We start from the raw sequence: 21,434 nt of genomic DNA on the forward strand, positions 1-21,434 counted from the left end.
TAGTTAACAATACAAAATTACTCCGCTTTCATGCATACTGCTTTTCAATCATAAATAAGCCAAGATATTGGAAGGTCCCCCTATGCTGCTCACAATATGACACAGCGAGAGATGAGACATGTGAAATGGAGCACCGAGGAAAATTTACCATACATTTGCATATGTCAACATACCCAAACACATATATATTTAATGTTTGTGAAGAGAGGTTCTTGTGTTCAGGCCTGAGGCTTCCAATGGGTAATGGAGGGGGTGCTTTGTTGTGCTACAGAAATGCTGTTTCAGTGGCATATTTGAGAACAATATATAGCTGTTTCACACCTGAGTCATGCATAATATTCCCGAATTTACAGCGTGTAAATTCTTAGATTGGTCATCTAAAAGATCCATATTATATCTTATGTCTGTCTTTGATTTTATCCTCAGGTCAAACTTGTGGTGGTGTTGCACAAGGACTAAATGGAACGATAGAGAGTCCTGGCTTTCCTCACGGCTACCCAAACTATGCCAACTGTACCTGGATCATCATCACAGGAGAACGAAACAGGATACAGTTGTCATTTCACACCTTTGCTCTTGAAGAGGACTGTGACATCGTCTCTATTTATGACGGACAACCACAGCCAGGAAACCTGAAAATGAGGTAACAGACTTTTACTTACCCATATGTTCTATGTAGGTCTACTGGGTGGTGATCTGAGAACATTTCTTAACAATGACTTGGTTTTGCGTTCATTTGATTTTAGTACTACTGTATTGTTGTAACATTAGTGATCCTGTGTGGCGCTAGCAATGTCAAGTTGTTAATATACAGTTAATATACACCCCTTGACATTTTAAAAATGTTGTGGTGTTACAGCCTGAATTTAAATTTGATTCCATTTAGATTTTTGTCACTTGTTTAAAATGAAAAAATGAAAAAGCTCAAATGTCTTGAGTCAATAAGCATTTAACACCTTTGTTATGGCAAGCCTAAATAGGTTTAGGAGGACAAATGTGCTTAACAAGTCACATAATAAATTGAATGGACTCGCTCTGTGTGCAATAATAGTGTTTAGCATGATTTTTGAATGACTACCTCATCTCCGTACCCCACACATACAATTATCTGTTTGGTCCCTCAGTCGAGCAGTGAATTTCAGACACAGATTCAACCACAAACACCAGGGAGGTTTTTCAATGCCTTGCAAAGAAGGGCATCTATTAGTAGATGGGTAAAATAAATAAAAAATCAGACATTGAATTTCCTTTGAACACGGTTAAGTTATTAATTAGGGACGGTTCGAAATTGACTAAATGGTTACCTGGAGGAAAATGGGGGAGGATCAGGCTTTTTCAATTTCAGTCAAGGGGGCGGTTTAGATTTTTTTAATATCTAGTCTAGAGGAGGGTCATATAATTTGCAATTGATGACATTTCAATATTTCTCAGTGTTTTACAATTATTTGCTTATTAAGCTATATATTGATGTGTGCCCGATGCTGCCCCTCATCTATGATTCTGCGCTGGGCGCGCAATATCAATTGCACCTATAGACTATTTAGTGTGGTCTCCATAAAATAATCCATAGCCTATAGGCTATAGGCTATGAAGTGCATGCTGGGAGAAGCTCAGAACAAAGTTACATTTCAAAGATAGATGCTGGGATGGAGTAAATAAAACAAGGCAGCATCACACACTGCAGTGGATATTCCAACCCTGAGCTCGGCCTGCTCTGCTCTTGTTGATCAACAGCGTGTTTATGTGCTGCTTAACCAATGGCAGTGCTGTGTAGGGAAGTTGGAAGTTAGGTGGAAGTTCTGTAGGTGGAAGTTCAGGAGGAGAGTCAAAGTTTTTTTCCCAAAATATTTTTTTAGAATGCCTAGTCCAAAAAATGCACTCTCTTGCGTGCGGGCTAGCCTATAGCCTATGTTCTGTTCAGTTTGAGAAGGACAGCGCGAAGATGAGAAGGAGGACCGGAGCTCAACTTTGATAGCTTGCTACTACTGTACTATAATTAATCAATTTTGAAATCAGGCTGTAACACAACAACATGTGGAATAAGACAAGGGTATGAATACTTTCTAAAGGCACTGTACATGCTGACGTGACAGCTTATTTCAGTATATAGATTTTTGTGCTTTTGTGCTACACATTTTAGTTTTGTTGTGTTGAACATTCCTGTGTACCCACTGAATAGTTCTATTGGTGTTATAAAGGCATTCATTCATTCCCAACTGTACTTAAATGTCACGGTGAGCGCTACTGGCGGAGAAGTCAGGTGCAGGAGAGCAGAGAGTTGTGAACAGGCGCACACTTTAGTTGGGTAGAGGCAACAAAACAGACAGACGCCACTGTGTCAAAACCTCCAGCCAAAGGATAAAGTGCAAGGCGCGAAACAGTCCCAACAAAATGAGCAAATGTTACAATAAACAACCTTCGTGAAATACCACTGAAAATACGGGAAAAAACCCAGCCTAGCGCATACACACGAAACACATAACAATTACAATTTCACACAAAGACATGGAGGGGAACAGAGGGATAAATACATGCAGTGTGATTAGGGAATGAAAACCAGGTGTGCAGGGAACAAGACAAAACAAATGGAACAATGGAAAAATGGAGCGGCGATGGCTAGAAAGCCGGTGATGTCGACCCCCGAACACCGCCCGAACAAGGAGAGGAGCCGACTTCGGCGGAAGTCGTGACATTAAAGTACCACAGTGAGTCTATCTTGCCATAAAAGAGACAATTAACTCAAAACTTCTGAAACAAGTGAACATTGGTAATGACATGCAGGCTAAACGGCATCCCCGTGGTTGCCAATGTTGCACTTACCAGGTTTGAAGTATGCCGATAGGTTGGTACGGAGGGCATCCTCTGGGTGTTGAAGTGAATAATGGGAACCTGCAATCAATAAAGGCAATCTCAAAATACTTGTGTTCCAAGTGAAAACGGAATGGCTTTAATTAGATGCAGAAAGCTTTAAGTAACAGATGATTAACACAACTATTTGCATAAAGAGGTTGAAGATAAACTTTTGCTGCTGAAATTTTTTAAAATTTTATTTATTCATTTTATTTAACCTTTATTTAACTAGGCAAGCCAGTTCGATTCCCTTGTATTTACCTTGGTTTTACAGTATTTACAAAGTAAATGATGTGAGTGGTAATAGAAAGTGTTGATCAACTCAGTGCCATTGTGGTTTGAGTGTTCACACTGAGATTGGAATGTTGGGAGTTTGATTCCCTGGTCAAGTCAAACCAAAGACTCTAAAATGGGATCTGGCGCTTCTCTGCTTGCCAATCAGTATTAAGGAGATAGATTGGGGGTAAGGCCCTGTGATTGACTAGTGTCCTATCCAGGGGTGTAGTTGTACATCAAGCTGCCTCATGTTACAGAAACGGCAGATAGGCTCCTGCTTCTATGAGCCGTACCGTCTTGCACAAGCCAAGGCTACTTACTTAATTAATAGAAAGTGTTAGACAGCACCCGCTCAATGTGATTCCATGCATAGCACCTAGTATAATGACGCAGATGTAACATGCATTCTGCTGTTGCAAGCAGAAGTCTAGGAGGTAAAGAGAAGCCTATTAAGTTTTTATGTAGCATATACAGTGCCTTCAGAATGTATTCATAGCCCTTGACTTATTCCACATTTTGTTACAGCCTGAATTCAAAATGGTTTAAATATATATTTTCCTCACCCATCTACACACAATACACGGTAATGACAACATGAAAACATGTTTTTAGAAATGTTAGCAAATGTGTTGAACATGAAATACAGAAATATCTAATTTACATACATATAAGTATTCACACCTCTGAGTCAATACTTTATAGAAGCATATTTGGCAGCGATTACAGCTTTCTGTAAGTCTTTCTGGGTAAATCTCTAAGAGCTTTCCACACCTGGATTGTGCCCATAAGTTTTTTTTTTAATTCTTCAAGCTTTTTCAAATTGGTTGTTGACCATTGCAAGACAACCATTTTCAGGTCTTGCAATAGATTTTCAAGTAGATTTAAGTCAAAACTGTAACTCGGCCACTCCAGAACATGTTGTAGGTTATTGTCCTGCTGAAAGGTGAATTCATCTCCCAGTGTCAGGTGGAAAGCAGACTGAACCAGGTTTTCCTCCAGGATTTTGTCTGTGTCCATTACATTTATTTTTTATCCTGAAAAACTCCCCAGTCCTTAATGATTATTAGCATACCCATAACATGATGCAGCCACCACTATGCTTGAAAATATGGAGAGTGGTACTCATTAATGTGTTGCGTTGGATTTGCCCCAAACATAACCCTTTGTATTCAGGACAAAAGTGAACTTAATTGCTTTGCCACATTTTTTGTAGTATTGCTTTAGTGCCTTGCATGTTTTAGAATATTTTTATTCTTTACAGGCTTCCTTCTTTTCACGCTGTCAGTTAGATTAGTATTGTGGAGTAACTACAATGTTGTTGATCCATCCACAGTTTGCTCCTATCACAGCCATTAACTGTTTTAAAGTCACCATAGGCCTCATGGTGAAATCCCTGAGCGGTTTCAAATAAAATAAAATACAATTTTATTTGTCACATGCGCCGAATACATCAGTTGTAGACCTTACCATGAAATGCTTACTAACAAGCCCTTAACCAACAATGCAGTTGGAGAAAAATGGCCTTCCCCTCTGGCAACTGAGTAAGCTGTATGCTTTTCAATGTATGCTTTTTAAATGTTTTACCCAACTACCAATAGGTGCCCTTCTTTGTGAGGCATTGGAAAACCTACCTGGTCTTTGTGGTTGAATCTGTGTTTGAAATTCACTGCTCGACTGAGGGACCTTACAGATAATTGTATGTGTGGGGTACAGAGATGGGGTAGTCATTAATTGTTAATTATTGCACACACAGCGAGCCCATGCTACTTATAATGTGACTTGTTAAGCACAATTTTACTCCTGAACTTATTTAGGCTTGCCATAACAAAGGGGTTGAATACTTATTCTACCCTACCAAGCAAAAAAGCAGTAACTGCTCATTTGGTCAAAAATGTGTTAATGTCATTTTTGCTACATTAAATACATGCTTAATCATGTGGACAAGTATCCTGCCTCTATTGTATTGTGTTTTTGGAGAAAATGGGGGTCATGAAAGCAGTACCTGTACAAAGTTACTGTGAAACAAGGGTAAATAAAAGCCCTTTTTCTCAGTTCCGCGCTATGAGCAGTTACTGCCTGTTTGATTGGTAGGGCAGTACTGACTCACAACGTTTTAGCTTTTCATTTTGAATTAACTAGTAAAAAAAAACATAATTGTATAACATTATGGAGTATTGTGTGTAGGCCAGTGACCCCAACATCTAAATTGAATACATTTTAAATTGAGAATGTAACACAACAAAATATGTGGAAAATGTCAAGGGGTATGAATACTTTCTGAAGGCACCGTAGCCCCTTACTGTCATGTCTATGAAATCCAATGGACTGCTTAAGCCTGCACAAATAGCAGACCAATGGACTGCCTGGGCTTGCACAAATAGCAGACCAATGGACTGCCTGGGCTTGCACAAATAGCAGACCAATGGACTGCCTGGGCTTGCACAAATAGCAGACCAATGGACTGCCTGGGCTTGCACAAATAGCAGACCAATGGACTGCCTGGGCCTGCACAAATAGCAGACCAATGGACTGCCTGGGCTTGCACAAATAGCAGACCAATGGACTGCCTGGGCCTGCACAAATAGCAGACCAATGGACTGCCTGGGCTTGCACAAATAGCAGACCAATGGACTGCCTGGGCTTGCACAAATAGCAGAATGTGGAGTAGCTATAGTAAAACCACTACTACTATTATTATTGATATATAATGATGGTGATGATGTTTATCGTTATCATTATTATCATTATTGTGTTTTGCCATTTTGTATGCTGAAAGAAAGTGGCCTAATGCAGATGCAAAAAGAACAACAGCATGCCAATGGATTTGAGGTCTCATTTAATCTGGTACTGAACTAGCTGCAGACAGATAGACTGGAAGGGATTCTGTGCAGATGCTGAATGTGGCCTGATCAGAGAGGGAAAATATTTAGAGATAAATCCCTGACATATGCATATGGCCTGACAAAGAGTAACTCTTCCTGATTGGAGATGGAGACAATGCACTGGTGCTTACCTCATCACAGTATAGTGCAGTACATGCGTTCAGTTGTGTTCTAAGTATGCATTCAGTTGTTTTAAGTATGCGTTCAGCTGTGCTTTATGTATGTGTTCAGTTGTGCTTTAAGTATGTGTTTAGTTGTGCTTTACGTATGCGTTCAGTTGTGTTTTAAGTATGCATTCAGTTGTGTTTTAAGTATGCATTCAGTTGTGTTTTAAGTATGCGTTCAGTTGTGTTTTAAGTATGCATTCAGTTGTTTTAAGTATGCGTTCAGTTGTGTTCTAAGTATGCCTTCAGTTGTTTTAAGTATGCGTTCAGTTGTGTTCTAAGTATGCATTCAGTTGTTTTAAGTATGCGTTCAGTTGTGTTCTAAGTATGCATTCAGTTGTTTTAAGTATGCGTTCAGTTGTGTTCTAAGTATGTACTCAGTTGTTTTAAGTATGCGTTCAGTTGTGCTTAAGTATGCGTTCAGTTGTGCTTTAAGTATGCGTTCAGTTGTTTTCTAAGTATGCATTCAGTTGTTCTTTAGGTATGCGTTCAGTTGTGTTCTAAGTATGTACTCAGTTGTTTTCTAAGTATGCATTCAGTTGTTCTTTAGGTATGCGTTCAGTTGTGTTCTAAGTATGTACTCAGTTGTGTTCTAAGTATGCGTTCAGTTGTTTTAAGTATGCGTTCAGCTGTGCTTTAAGTATGCGTTCAGTTGTGCTTAAGTATGCGTTCAGTTGTGCTTTAAGTATGAGTTCAGTTGTGTTTTAAGTATGCATTCAGTTGTTATCTAAGTATGCATTCAGTTGTGCTTTAAGTATGCGTTCAGTTGTTTTCTAAGTATGCATTCAGTTGTTCTTTAAGTATGCGTTCAGTTGTGCTTTAGGTATGCGTTCAGTTGTGCTTTAAGTATGCGTTCAGTTGTGCCTTATGTATGCGTTCAGTTGTGCTTTAAGTATGTGTTTAGTTGTGCTTTACGTATGAGTTCAGTTGTGTTTTAAGTATGCGTTCAACTGTGTTTTAAGTATGCATTCAGTTGTGTTTTAAGTATGCGTTCAGTTGTGTTTTAAGTATGTGTTCAGTTGTGTTTTAAGTATGTGTTCAGTTGTGTTTTAAGTATGTGTTAAGTTGTGTTTTCCATGGGTTTGTGTACTTACCAAAGCTAAAGACAGAGACTGTTGTACAGATTTAAAGGTGTAGGCCTTAGTTCTGCAGTTTCACTACAGGGCTAATATGTAGGGCATGCAGTGTCGCTAAGAGAGACTGGTGTTAATCATCGCTTTAGATCTCTTACTGTTTCTAGAAATACTACATACTTTGCTGTGCATCATAGCACTTTCGCTGTTTGTACATAAAATAAGCCATCCTTGGATGGTTTTATGCGACTTCCATCTCATTCATTTTCTATTCACAGGCTGTTCACATAAGCTTAATGAACTTCTTATTGTCCTTTTTAAGTGGTCTGCGATACCCTGCTCGAGGGTGTTTAAAAATCCATACTCCTCGATCCTCTTAAAAAATTAAAAGAGTTGATATAGTCATTAGGATTATGATACAAAATATCACAAAAAGGAATCAAGTAATGAAGTCATGTTCACTTTGTATATCAACTACCTTCAGAGAATGATTATATTTCATCCAGCCCCTCCCTTAGTTTAATAATTTTATTAACCTTAACGTGTGTGTGTGCGTGCGTGTGTGTGTGTTATAAAGTTCATATTAGCCCAAATCCTTAATGGATGTCCTGACAATCTTAATCTTATTTTAATGATCTGAGATATTGAAAAGACAAAACCTGAAACGGTATTAAGCTAATATTGATTGACTGTTTAGTTTTAAAATGGAAGTGAACAGATGGGTGTCGTGATGTATCCACAAATCTGTAGAAAACCTGTCAATATGAACCTACAGTGGGGAGTCTGTGACACTGAACACACGTGACTTAGTTGGCAATGCCTTAATGTAAATTCTAAAAGCGTCTGTCCAATTCAATGTCTAAGCGCAACATGTCTTTAGAATCTGTGCTTGTTGGACATTGCTAGATTTCCTTGACTCTGGTTGCACTCGATTCAGCTCGCTTGGCTTAGCCTTTGCTCAGAGCAATACATTCAGTGAAACGTTTCACAACAAATGGCTTGAAATCGCAGGCGAACTCCACCCACCCGAAACAACCTGCTGGGTTATAAGTCATGTGTGCTCTCTCTGGATTTGTATCCATCATCCCTCTGCACAATCTGCCCATGCAAAATGCAAACCAAGCTTTGTGGAAGTGTAGTACAGGAGGATATGAATAAGGAAGTTAAGTTTGAATTTCAAGTGCATACAGTAGCTGTGCCCTGTAGCATTACTTGGGCTTTATTCAATCTGTATCGCAGAAGTTCAGCTTTACAGTGCGATTGAAATTTAAAGGCAAAGTTCCTGCGTTGGTGGAGACTGCACTCACGGTAAAAACTGCATATGTTAGCTCAATCTGATATTACCTTTAATTTTCTATTGCGCATTCTGTGTCACGTCCTGACCAGTAAGGGGTTCTTTGTTATTGTAGTTTGGTCAGGACGTGGCAGGGGGTGTTTGTTTTATGTGGTTCAGGGTTTGTTGGGATATGTAATTATGTAAGAGGGGTGTTTGTTTTATGTGTTCCAGGGTTTTTGGGTATTGTTCTGGTTTTGTATTTCTATGATTTTCTAGGTTGTGCATTTCTTTGTTGGCCTGGTATGGATCTCAATCAGGAACAGCTGTACATCGTTGTTGCTGATTGGGAGTCATACTTAGGTAGCCCTTTTTTCACCTGTGGTTTGTGGGAAGTTGTTTTTGCACTGCTAGGGTTAGCCTGCAAAACTGTTTAGCTGTCGTTCGTTTTGTTATTTTTGTTAAGTGTTCAAGTTTATTCAAATAAAAGTTAAAATGAGCACTCAACCCGCTGCGCCTTGGTCCACTTCATATGACGGCCGTTACAATCTGTAACGCTTCAGAGCCATAGATCAATTAAAATGTCAGTCAGTCTCTTGGCCAGTGTTAAAATACCAAGCTGATGATAAATATACATTTCATTATGCACTCAGTACATTGGTAGTTAATTAGAACACCCATCTAGTAACCGGTCGGACCCCCCTTTGCCTCCAGAACAGCCTGAATTATTTGGGGCTTGGATTCTACAAGGTGTTGGAAACGTTCAAACTTTGCTCAGTTGGTATCAAGGGACCTAACGCGTACCAGGAAAACATTCCCTACACCGTTACACCACCAGCCTGTACCGTTGACACCAGGCAGGATCGGGCCATGGACTCTGCTGTTTACACCAAATCTTGACTCTGCCATCAGCATGACGCAACAGGAACCAGGATTCGTCGGACCAGCCATTCCTCAGGTTTATCTTATAGGAGTGGAACCCGGTGTGGTTGTTTGTAGCATGCCTGTAAGCTTGCACGATTCTTCCCATTCTTTTTCAACCTCTCATCAATATGCTGTTTTTGCCCACAGGACTACTGTTGACTGGATGTTTTTTGTTTGTCGCGCCATTCTCGGGAAACCCTTGACACTGTCGTGCATTAAAATCCCAGGAACCGACCGTTTTTGAGACACTGGAACCGACAATCATACCACGCTCAAAGTCGCTTAGGTCATTTGTTTTGCCCATTATAACGCTCAATTAAACAGTAACTGAATGCCTCGATGCCTGTCTGCCTGTTTTATATAGCCATGACCATGTCACTCACTGGCAGCAGGTAGCCTAGCGGTTAGAGCATTGGGAGAGTAACTGAAAGGTTGCTTTTTAGAATCCCTGAGACGGCAAGGTGGAAAAAGCGACAGTTCTGCCCTTGAGCAAGGGAGTTTACCCCAACAACAACTGCTCCCCGGGCGCCGATGATGTCGATTAAGGCAGCCCCCCGCAGAAGACACATTCGGTTGAATACATTCAGTTGTGCAACCGACGAGGTATCCCCTTCCCTGTCTGTAGGCGTGAACCATTTGTGAACCGTGTGGTGTACCTAACAAACTGGTGTACAGCGTTCAAGGTCAACATAACAATGTATAAAAGGACATGCAAATGTTTTATTTTATTGTATTTATGTATTTATAGGGGACAGTGCACATGAATCAACATCAATAATGCAACAATCAATCAATCAAGTGTCACAAAAGTTGTCGTCGGTGAAGGAGGACCAAAACGCAGCAGGCATGCGGTTGTTCATTTTGAACATTTATTCCATCCAAAATGAACACAAAAATAACAACAGAGAACGAACGACAAAATGACAGCCTTGAAGGCAACACAGCAAATCCAAAGACAATCTCCCACAATTAGACAAACAAACACACCAAACTAATATAGGACTTCCAATCAAAGGCAACACCACACAGCTGCCTTCAATTGGAAGTCCACCCCAATTAACCAAACATAGACATACAACTAACTAGATAACACATAGAAATACATACACACAGACCATAAACCAAAACCCCGGAAACACTAAATCAAACACCCTATTTTCCAAAACACATATTTTCCGAACCACATAAAACAAATACCCTCTGCCACGTCCTGACCAAACTACAATACCAATTAACCTTATACTGGTCAGGACGTGACAGTACCCCCCCCTTAAAGGTGCTAACCCCGGAAGCACCTTAACAAAAATAACCCCAAGCAACACCAAAAAGAAAATTCCCCCTTACTAAAGGGAGGGAAGGGAGGGTGGCTGCCGTCAACGACGACACTGTGCTACACCCCCCCTCCCCAACCCACCTATCTCTGGAGGTGGCTCCGGCTCAGGCCGTTCCAGGCTGTCGGGGCAGTCTGGCAACTCGGGACAGTCGGGGCAGTCTGGCAACTCGGGACAGTCGGGGCAGTCTGGCAACTCGGGACAGTCGGGCAACTCGGGACAGTCTGGCCACTCGGGACAGTCTGGCCACTCGGGACAGTCTGGCCACTCGGGACAGTCTGGCCACTCGGGGCAGTCTGGCCACTCGGGGCAGTCTGGCCACTCCGGCAGTTCAGGGCAGTCTGGCCACTCCGGCAGTTCAGCGCAGTCTGGCCACTCCGGCAGTTCAGCGCAGTCTGGCCACTCCGGCAGTTCAGCGCAGTCTGGCCACTCCGGCAGTTCAGCGCAGTCTGGCCACTCCGGCAGTTCAGCGCAGTCTGGCCACTCCGGCAGTTCAGGGCAGTCTGGCCACTCCGGCAGTTCAGGGCAGTCTGGCCACTCTGGCAGTTCAGGGCAGTCTGGCCACTCCGGCAGTTCAGGGCAGTCTGGCCACTCCGGCAGTTCAGGGCAGTCTGGCCACTCCGGCAGTTCAGGGCAGTCTGGCCACTCCGGCAGTTCAGGGCAGTCTGGCCACTCCGGCAGTTCAGCGCAGTCTGGCCACTCCGGCAGTTCAGCGCAGTCTGGCCACTCCGGCAGTTCAGCGCAGTCTGGCCGCTCCGGCAACTGTTGACTGGCGGGCAGCTCCGACGACTGCTGACTGGCGGGCAGCTCCGACGACTGTTGACTGGCGGGCAGCTCTGATGACGACTGTTGACTGGCGGGCAGCTCTGATGACGACTGTTGACTGGCGGGCAGCTCTGATGACGACTGTTGACTGGCGGGCAGCTCTGATGACGACTGTTGACTGGCGGGCAGCTCTGACGACGACTGTTGACTGGCGGGCAGCTCTGACGACGACTGTTGACTGGCGGGCAGCTCTGATGACGACTGTTGACTGGCGGGCAGCTCTGATGACGACTGTTGACTGGCGGGCAGCTCTGATGACGACTGTTGACTGGCGGGCAGCTCTGATGACGACTGTTGACTGGCGGGCAGCTCTGATGACGACTGTTGACTGGCGGGCAGCTCCGGTGACTGTTGACTGGCGTGGCTGGGTTTACGCACTTGAAGGCTAGTGCGTGGTGCTGGTACTGGGCGTACCAGATTGTGAACACGCACCTCCATGCTAGTGCGGGGAGCTGGCCTGGGGCTCCATTCTTGCCCCGCAAAACTCCTCTTGTGCCCCCCCCCTAAAAAATTATTGGGGGTGCCTCTCGGTCTCCCTTACCTCGCCAGCCTTCTTCCGCTGCTTGGTCCTTTGTTGGTGGGAGATTCTGTCACAAAAGTTGTCGTCGGTGAAGGAGGACCAAAACGCAGCAGGCATGCGGTTGTTCATTTTGAACATTTATTCCATCCAAAATTAACACAAAAATAACAACAGAGAACGAACGACAAAATGACAGCCTTGAAGGCAACACAGCAAATCCAAAGACAATCTCCCACAATTAGACAAACAAACACACCCAACTAATATAGGACTTCCAATCAAAGGCAACACCACACAGCTGCCTTCAATTGGAAGTCCACCCCAATTAACCAAACATAGACATACAACTAACTAGATAACACATAGAAATACATACACACAGACCATAAACCAAAACCCCGGAAACACTAAATCAAACACCCTATTTTCCAAAACACCACCCCGAACCACATAAAACAAATACCCTCTGCCACGTCCTGACCAAACTACAATACCAATTAACCTTATACTGGTCAGGACGTGACATCAAGTGTATTTTTAAAGCCCTTTTTACATCAGCCAATGTCACAAAGTGCTGTACAGAAACCCAGCCTAAAACCCCAAACAGCAAGCAATGCAGATGTAGAAGCACGGTGGCCAGAAAAACTCTCTAGAAAGGCCGGAACCTAGGAGGAAACCTAGAGAGGAACCAGGCTCTGAGGGGTGGCCTGTCCTCTTCTGGCTCTGCTGTGTGGAGATTATAACAGAACATGGCCAAGATGTTCAAATGTTCATAGATGACCAGCAGGGTCAGATAATAATAATCACAGTGGTTGTAGAGGGTGCAACAGGGCAGCACCTCAGAAGTAAATGTCAGTTGGCTATTCATAGCTGATCATTCAGAGTTAGAGACAGCAGGTGCGGTAGAGAGAGAGTCCAAAACAGCAGATCCGGGACAAGGTAGCACGTTCAGTGAACAGGTCAGGATTCCAGAGCCGCAGGCAGAACAGTTGAAACTGGAGCAGCAGCATGGCCAGGTGGACTAGGGACAGCAAGGAGTCATCAGGCCAGGTAGTCCTGAGGCATGGTCCTAGAGCTCAGGTCCTCTGAGAGAAGAGAGCGCGAAAGAGAAAGAGAAAAAGGGAGCGAGAGAATTAGAGGGAGCATACTTAAATTCACACAGGACACCGGATAAGACAGGAGAAATACTCCAGAAATAACAGACTGAACCTAGCCCCCAACACATAAACTATTGCAGCATAAATACTGGAGACTGAGACAGGCCTCCACTATTTACAGCTGAAGTGAAAATGTTGTGGAGGTGATATTACCTACAGTTGAAGTCAGAAGTTTACATAGACCTTAGCAAAATACATTTAAACTCAGTTTTTCACAATTCCGGACATTTAATCCTAGTAAAAATTCCCTGTCTTAGGTCAGTTAGGATCACCACTTTATTTTAAGGATGTGAAATATCAGAATAATAGTAGAAAATGATTTCTTTCAGCTTTTATTTCTTTCATCACATTCCCAGTGGGTCAGAAGTTTACATATACCCAATTAGTATTTGGTAGCATTGCCTTTAAATTGTTTAACTTGGGTCAAACGCTTCGGGTAGCCTTCCACAAGCTTCCCACAATAAGTTGGGTGAATTTTGGCCCATTCCTCCTGACAGAGCTGGTGTAACTGAGTCAGGTTTGTAGGCCTCCTTGCTCGCACACGCTTTTTCAGTTCTGCCCACAAATTTTCTATAGGATTGAGGTCGGTGCTTTGTGATGGCCACTCCAATACCTTGACTTTGTTGTCCTTAAGCCATTTTGCCACAACTTTGGAAATATGCTTGGGGTCATTGTCCATTTGGAAGACCCATCTTGAGATGTTTTTCATCCTCATGATGCCATCTATTTTGGAAATGCACCAGTCCCTCCTGCAGCAAAGCACCCCCACAACATGATGCTGCCACCCCCATGCTTCACGGTTGGGATGGTATTCTTCGGCTTGCAAGCTTCCCCTTTTTCTTCCATACATAACAATGTTCATTATGGCCAAACAGTTCTATTTTTGTTTCATCAGACCAGAGGACAATTCTCCAAAAAGTACAATATTTGTCCTCATGTGCAGATGCAAAATGTAGTCTGGCTTTTTTTATGGCAGTTTTGGAGCAGTGGCGTCTTCCTTGCTGAGTGGACTTTCAGGTTATGTCGATATAGGACTCGTTTTACTGTGGATATAGATACTTTTGTACCTGTTTCCTCCTGCATCTTCAAGGTCCTTTGCTGTTCTGGGATTGATTTGCACTTTTCGCACCAAAGTACGTTCATCTCTAGGAGACAGAATGCGTCTCCTTCCTGAGCGGTATGACGGCTGTTTATACTTGCGTACTATTGTTTGTACAGGTGAACGTGGTACCTTCAGGCGTTTGGAAATTGCTCCCAAGGATGGACCAGACTTGTGGAGGTCTCCAATCTTTTTTCTGAGGTCTTGGCTGATTTCTTTTGATTTTCCCATGATGTCAAGCAAAGAGGCACTGAGTTTGAAGGTAGGCCCTGAAATACATCCACAGGTACACCTCCAATTGACTCAAATTATGTCAATTAGCCTATCAGAAGCTTCTAAAGCCATGACATTATTTTCTGGAATTTTACAAGCTGTTTATAGGCACAGTCAACTTAGTGTATGTAAACTTCTGATCCACTGGAATTGTGATACTGTGAATTATAAGTGAAATAATCAGTCTGTGAACAATTGTTGGAAAAATTACTTGTGTCATGCACAAAGTATTTGTCCTAACCGATTTGTCAAAACTATAGTTTGTTAACAAGAAATTTGTGGAGTGGTTGAAAAACGAGTTTTAATGACTCCAACCGAAGTGTATGTAAACTTTTGACTTCAACTGTATGTCAATGACCCGGGGTTTGTCACGGTTGTCGTTGGTTAAGGAGGACCAAAACGCAGCAGGTATATGTAAGCTCATCTTGAGGTTTATTAACTCCAAAATGAATACCAAAATAACAAAAGAGAACGAACGATCAACACACAGTCTGGCATATAACTTCAGTGGACACAGTAAGGGAGGATAGTTTGGATATGAGGACCTCATGATTCACAGTATCAAAGATCTTTTTAAGATCCAAAAAGACTGGCCGACTTCACCACCTATGTCCAGTTTAGATTTAATGCACTCCAGAAAATATCAATTGGCTGTTTCGGTAGAATGGTTAGTTCTGAAACCGAATGGCATTTGATGTATGGAGTTGCCCTGAATGAGGTGATCAGTCAGATGATCAGCCACCCATCTTTCAGCTACTTTTGATAGCACTGGAAGAATGCTTATAGGTTGGTAATCTTCCACCAGTGTTGGGTCACCAGATTTTAAAACAGGTACCAGTACAGCAGACTTCCAAGCATTGGTGAAGAACCCATATTTGATGGACAGATTAACTAGATGTACAATAGGGACAATCAGAGAATATTTGTGTCTTTTCATGAATACAGTGTTTAGACAAAATACATATTTTGTTCTAGAGCTCCTGAAGAAGCTAATAATACTGTCCACTGCTGACGCTGAGATTTCAGGAATTCTGAATATTGGTTTATTATTGTCTATGGGAACTGTGGTTTTGGTTGAAAATCTTTGAGCCTGTTCCCTGACAGAGTCAACAAAAAACTGGTTAAAGGTGGTGGATATGAAATATGAGTCTTGAATTAGAATCCCATTAACCTTTAATTCAGGATGTTTTTTTGGACTTCAGCTCCTCTCCCTGTTAGTTTGTTGAGATTTTCCCAAATCACTTTGCCATTTCCTTTTCCTTCATCAGAACACAACATGACAGTACTGGAGGGAATAAGAACATCAGAACACAACATGACAGTACTGGAGGGAATAAGAACATCAGAACACAACATGACAGTACTGGAGGGATTAAGAACATCAGAACACAACATGACAGTACTGGATGGAATAAGAACATCAGAACACAACATGACAGTACTGGAGGGATTAAGAACATCAGAACACAACATGACAGTACTGGAGGGAATAAGAACATCAGAACACAACATGACAGTACTGGAGGGATTAAGAACATCAGAACACAACATGACAGTACTGGAGGGATTAAGAACATCAGAACACAACATGACAGTACTGGAGGGAATAAGAACATCAGAACACAACATGACAGTACTGGAGGGAATAAGAACATCAGAACACAACATGACAGTACTGTATTGAATAAGAACATCAGAACACAACATGACAGTACTGTATTGAATAAGAACATCAGAACACAACATGACAGTACTGTATTGAATAAGAACATCAGAACACAACATGACAGTACTGTATTGAATAAGAACATCAGAACACAACATGACAGTACTGGAGGGATTAAGAACATCAGAACACAACATGACAGTACTGGATGGAATAAGAACATCAGAACACAACATGACAGTACTGGAGGGAATAAGAACATCAGAACACAACATGACAGTACTGTATTGAATAAGAACATCAGAACACAACATGACAGTACTGGAGGGAATAAGAACATCAGAACACAACATGACAGTACTGGAGGGATTAAGAACATCAGAACACAACATGACAGTACTGGAGGGATTAAGAACATCAGAACACAACATGACAGTACTGGAGGGAATAAGAACATCAGAACACAACATGACAGTACTGGAGGGAATAAGAACATCAGAACACAACATGACAGTACTGGAGGGAATAAGAACATCAGAACACAACATGACAGTACTGTATTGAATAAGAACATCAGAACACAACATGACAGTACTGTATTGAATAAGAACATCAGAACACAACATGACAGTACTGGAGGGAATAAGAACATCAGAACACAACATGACAGTACTGGAGGGATTAAGAACATCAGAACACAACATGACAGTACTGGAGGGATTAAGAACATCAGAACACAACATGACAGTACTGTATTGAATAAGAACATCAGAACACAACATGACAGTACTGGAGGGATTAAGAACATCAGAACACAACATGACAGTACTGGAGTGGAATAAGAACATCAGAACACAACATGACAGTACTGGAGGGAATAAGAACATCAGAACACAACATGACAGTACTGGAGGGATTAAGAACATCAGAACACAACATGACAGTACTGTATTGAATAAGAACATCAGAACACAACATGACAGTACTGTATTGAATAAGAACATCAGAACACAACATGACAGTACTGGAGGGATTAAGAACATCAGAACACAACATGACAGTACTGGAGGGATTAAGAACATCAGAACACAACATGACAGTACTGGAGGGAATAAGAACATCAGACCACAACATGACAGTACTGGAGGGATTAAGAACATCAGAACACAACATGACAGTACTGGAGGGATTAAGAACATCAGAACACAACATGACAGTACTGTATTGAATAAGAACATCAGAACACAACATGACAGTACTGGAGGGATTAAGAACATCAGAACACAACATGACAGTACTGTATTGAATAAGAACAGCAGAACACAACATGACAGTACTGGAGGGATTAAGAACATCAGAACACAACATGACAGTACTGGAGGGATTAAGAACATCAGAACACAACATGACAGTACTGGAGGGATTAAGAACATCAGAACACAACATGACAGTACTGTATTGAATAAGAACATCAGAACACAACATGACAGTACTGTATTGAATAAGAACATCAGAACACAACATGACAGTACTGTATTGAATAAGAACATCAGAACACAACATGACAGTACTGGAGGGATTAAGAACATCAGAACACAACATGACAGTACTGGAGGGATTAAGAACATCAGAACACAACATGACAGTACTGGAGGGATTAAGAACATCAGAACACAACATGACAGTACTGGAGGGATTAAGAACATCAGAACACAACATGACAGTACTGGAGGGAATAAGAACATCAGAACACAACATGACAGTACTGGAGGGAATAAGAACATCAGAACACAACATGACAGTACTGTATTGAATAAGAACATCAGAACACAACATGACAGTACTGTATTGAATAAGAACATCAGAACACAACATGACAGTACTGGAGGGATTAAGAACATCAGAACACAACATGACAGTACTGTATTGAATAAGAACATCAGAACACAACATGACAGTACTGGAGGGAATAAGAACATCAGAACACAACATGACAGTACTGGAGGGATTAAGAACATCAGAACACAACATGACAGTACTGGAGGGATTAAGAACATCAGAACACAACATGACAGTACTGGATGGAATAAGAACATCAGAACACAACATGACAGTACTGGAGGGATTAAGAACATCAGAACACAACATGACAGTACTGGAGGGAATAAGAACATCAGAACACAACATGACAGTACTGGAGGGATTAAGAACATCAGAACACAACATGACAGTACTGTATTGAATAAGAACATCAGAACACAACATGACAGTACTGGAGGGAATAAGAACATCAGAACACAACATGACAGTACTGGAGGGATTAAGAACATCAGAACACAACATGACAGTACTGGAGGGATTAAGAACATCAGAACACAACATGACAGTACTGGAGGGATTAAGAACATCAGAACACAACATGACAGTACTGGATGGAATAAGAACATCAGAACACAACATGACAGTACTGGAGGGAATAAGAACATCAGAACACAACATGACAGTACTGGAGGGATTAAGAACATCAGAACACAACATGACAGTACTGTATTGAATAAGAACATCAGAACACAACATGACAGTACTGTATTGAATAAGAACATCAGACCACAACATGACAGTACTGGAGGGATTAAGAACATCAGAACACAACATGACAGTACTGGAGGGATTAAGAACATCAGAACACAACATGACAGTACTGTATTGAATAAGAACATCAGACCACAACATGACAGTACTGGAGGGATTAAGAACATCAGAACACAACATGACAGTACTGGAGGGATTAAGAACATCAGAACACAACATGACAGTACTGTATTGAATAAGAACATCAGAACACAACATGACAGTACTGTATTGAATAAGAACATCAGAACACAACATGACAGTACTGTATTGAATAAGAACATCAGAACACAACATGACAGTACTGGAGGGATTAAGAACATCAGAACACAACATGACAGTACTGGAGGGATTAAGAACATCAGAACACAACATGACAGTACTGGAGGGAATAAGAACATCAGAACACAACATGACAGTACTGGAGGGAATAAGAACATCAGAACACAACATGACAGTACTGGAGGGATTAAGAACATCAGAACACAACATGACAGTACTGGATGGAATAAGAACATCAGAACACAACATGACAGTACTGGAGGGATTAAGAACATCAGAACACAACATGACAGTACTGGAGGGAATAAGAACATCAGAACACAACATGACAGTACTGGAGGGATTAAGAACATCAGAACACAACATGACAGTACTGGAGGGATTAAGAACATCAGAACACAACATGACAGTACTGGAGGGAATAAGAACATCAGAACACAACATGACAGTACTGGAGGGATTAAGAACATCAGAACACAACATGACAGTACTGGATGGAATAAGAACATCAGAACACAACATGACAGTACTGGAGGGAATAAGAACATCAGAACACAACATGACAGTACTGGAGGGATTAAGAACATCAGAACACAACATGACAGTACTGTATTGAATAAGAACATCAGAACACAACATGACAGTACTGTATTGAATAAGAACATCAGACCACAACATGACAGTACTGGAGGGATTAAGAACATCAGAACACAACATGACAGTACTGGAGGGATTAAGAACATCAGAACACAACATGACAGTACTGGAGGGAATAAGAACATCAGAACACAACATGACAGTACTGTATTGAATAAGAACATCAGAACACAACATGACAGTACTGTATTGAATAAGAACATCAGAACACAACATGACAGTACTGGAGGGAATAAGAACATCAGAACACAACATGACAGTACTGGAGGGATTAAGAACATCAGAACACAACATGACAGTACTGGAGGGATTAAGAACATCAGAACACAACATGACAGTACTGTATTGAATAAGAACATCAGAACACAACATGACAGTACTGGAGGGATTAAGAACATCAGAACACAACATGACAGTACTGGAGGGATTAAGAACATCAGAACACAACATGACAGTACTGGAGGGATTAAGAACATCAGAACACAACATGACAGTACTGGAGGGATTAAGAACATCAGAACACAACATGACAGTACTGTATTGAATAAGAACATCAGAACACAACATGACAGTACTGTATTGAATAAGAACATCAGAACACAACATGACAGTACTGTATTGAATAAGAACATCAGAACACAACATGACAGTACTGGAGGGATTAAGAACATCAGAACACAACATGACAGTACTGGAGGGATTAAGAACATCAGAACACAACATGACAGTACTGGAGGGAATAAGAACATCAGAACACAACATGACAGTACTGGAGGGAATAAGAACATCAGAACACAACATGACAGTACTGTATTGAATAAGAACATCAGAACACAACATGACAGTACTGTATTGAATAAGAACATCAGAACACAACATGACAGTACTGTATTGAATAAGAACATCAGAACACAACATGACAGTACTGTATTGAATAAGAACATCAGAACACAACATGACAGTACTGGAGGGATTAAGAACATCAGAACACAACATGACAGTACTGTATTGAATAAGAACATCAGAACACAACATGACAGTACTGGAGGGAATAAGAACATCAGAACACAACATGACAGTACTGTATTGAATAAGAACATCAGAACACAACATGACAGTACTGGAGGGATTAAGAACATCAAACCACAACATGACAGTCCTGGAGGGATTAAGAACATCAGAACACAACATGACAGTACTGTATTGAATAAGAACATCAGAACACAACATGACAGTACTGTATTGAATAAGAACATCAGAACACAACATGACAGTACTGGAGGGAATAAGAACATCAGAACACAACATGACAGTACTGTATTGAATAAGAACATCAGAACACAACATGACAGTACTGTATTGAATAAGAACATCAGAACACAACATGACAGTACTGGAGGGATTAAGAACATCAGAACACAACATGACAGTACTGGAGGGATTAAGAACATCAGAACACAACATGACAGTACTGGATGGATTAAGAACATCAGAACACAACATGACAGTACTGGAGGGATTAAGAACATCAGAACACAACATGACAGTACT

The 21,434-nt window shown here is 41.5% G+C and overlaps 1 protein-coding gene across 1 annotated transcript in view; it reads left to right on the top strand.

The window, feature by feature from the left end:
• The window catches only part of LOC106589815 (CUB and sushi domain-containing protein 1), a 406,652-nt gene that overhangs the window by 18,120 nt on the left and 367,098 nt on the right, over nt 1-21,434 (top strand). Inside the window, exon 2 of the mRNA XM_082970365.1 lies at nt 369-643. Coding sequence (XP_082826491.1) covers nt 369-643 — 275 coding nt within the window. The remainder of the gene's footprint in view (nt 1-368; nt 644-21,434) is intronic.

This window comes from Salmo salar, chromosome 28 (genome assembly GCF_965601325.2).
Source record: "Salmo salar chromosome 28, fSalSal1, whole genome shotgun sequence".
Taxonomy (NCBI): domain Eukaryota; kingdom Metazoa; phylum Chordata; class Actinopteri; order Salmoniformes; family Salmonidae; genus Salmo; species Salmo salar.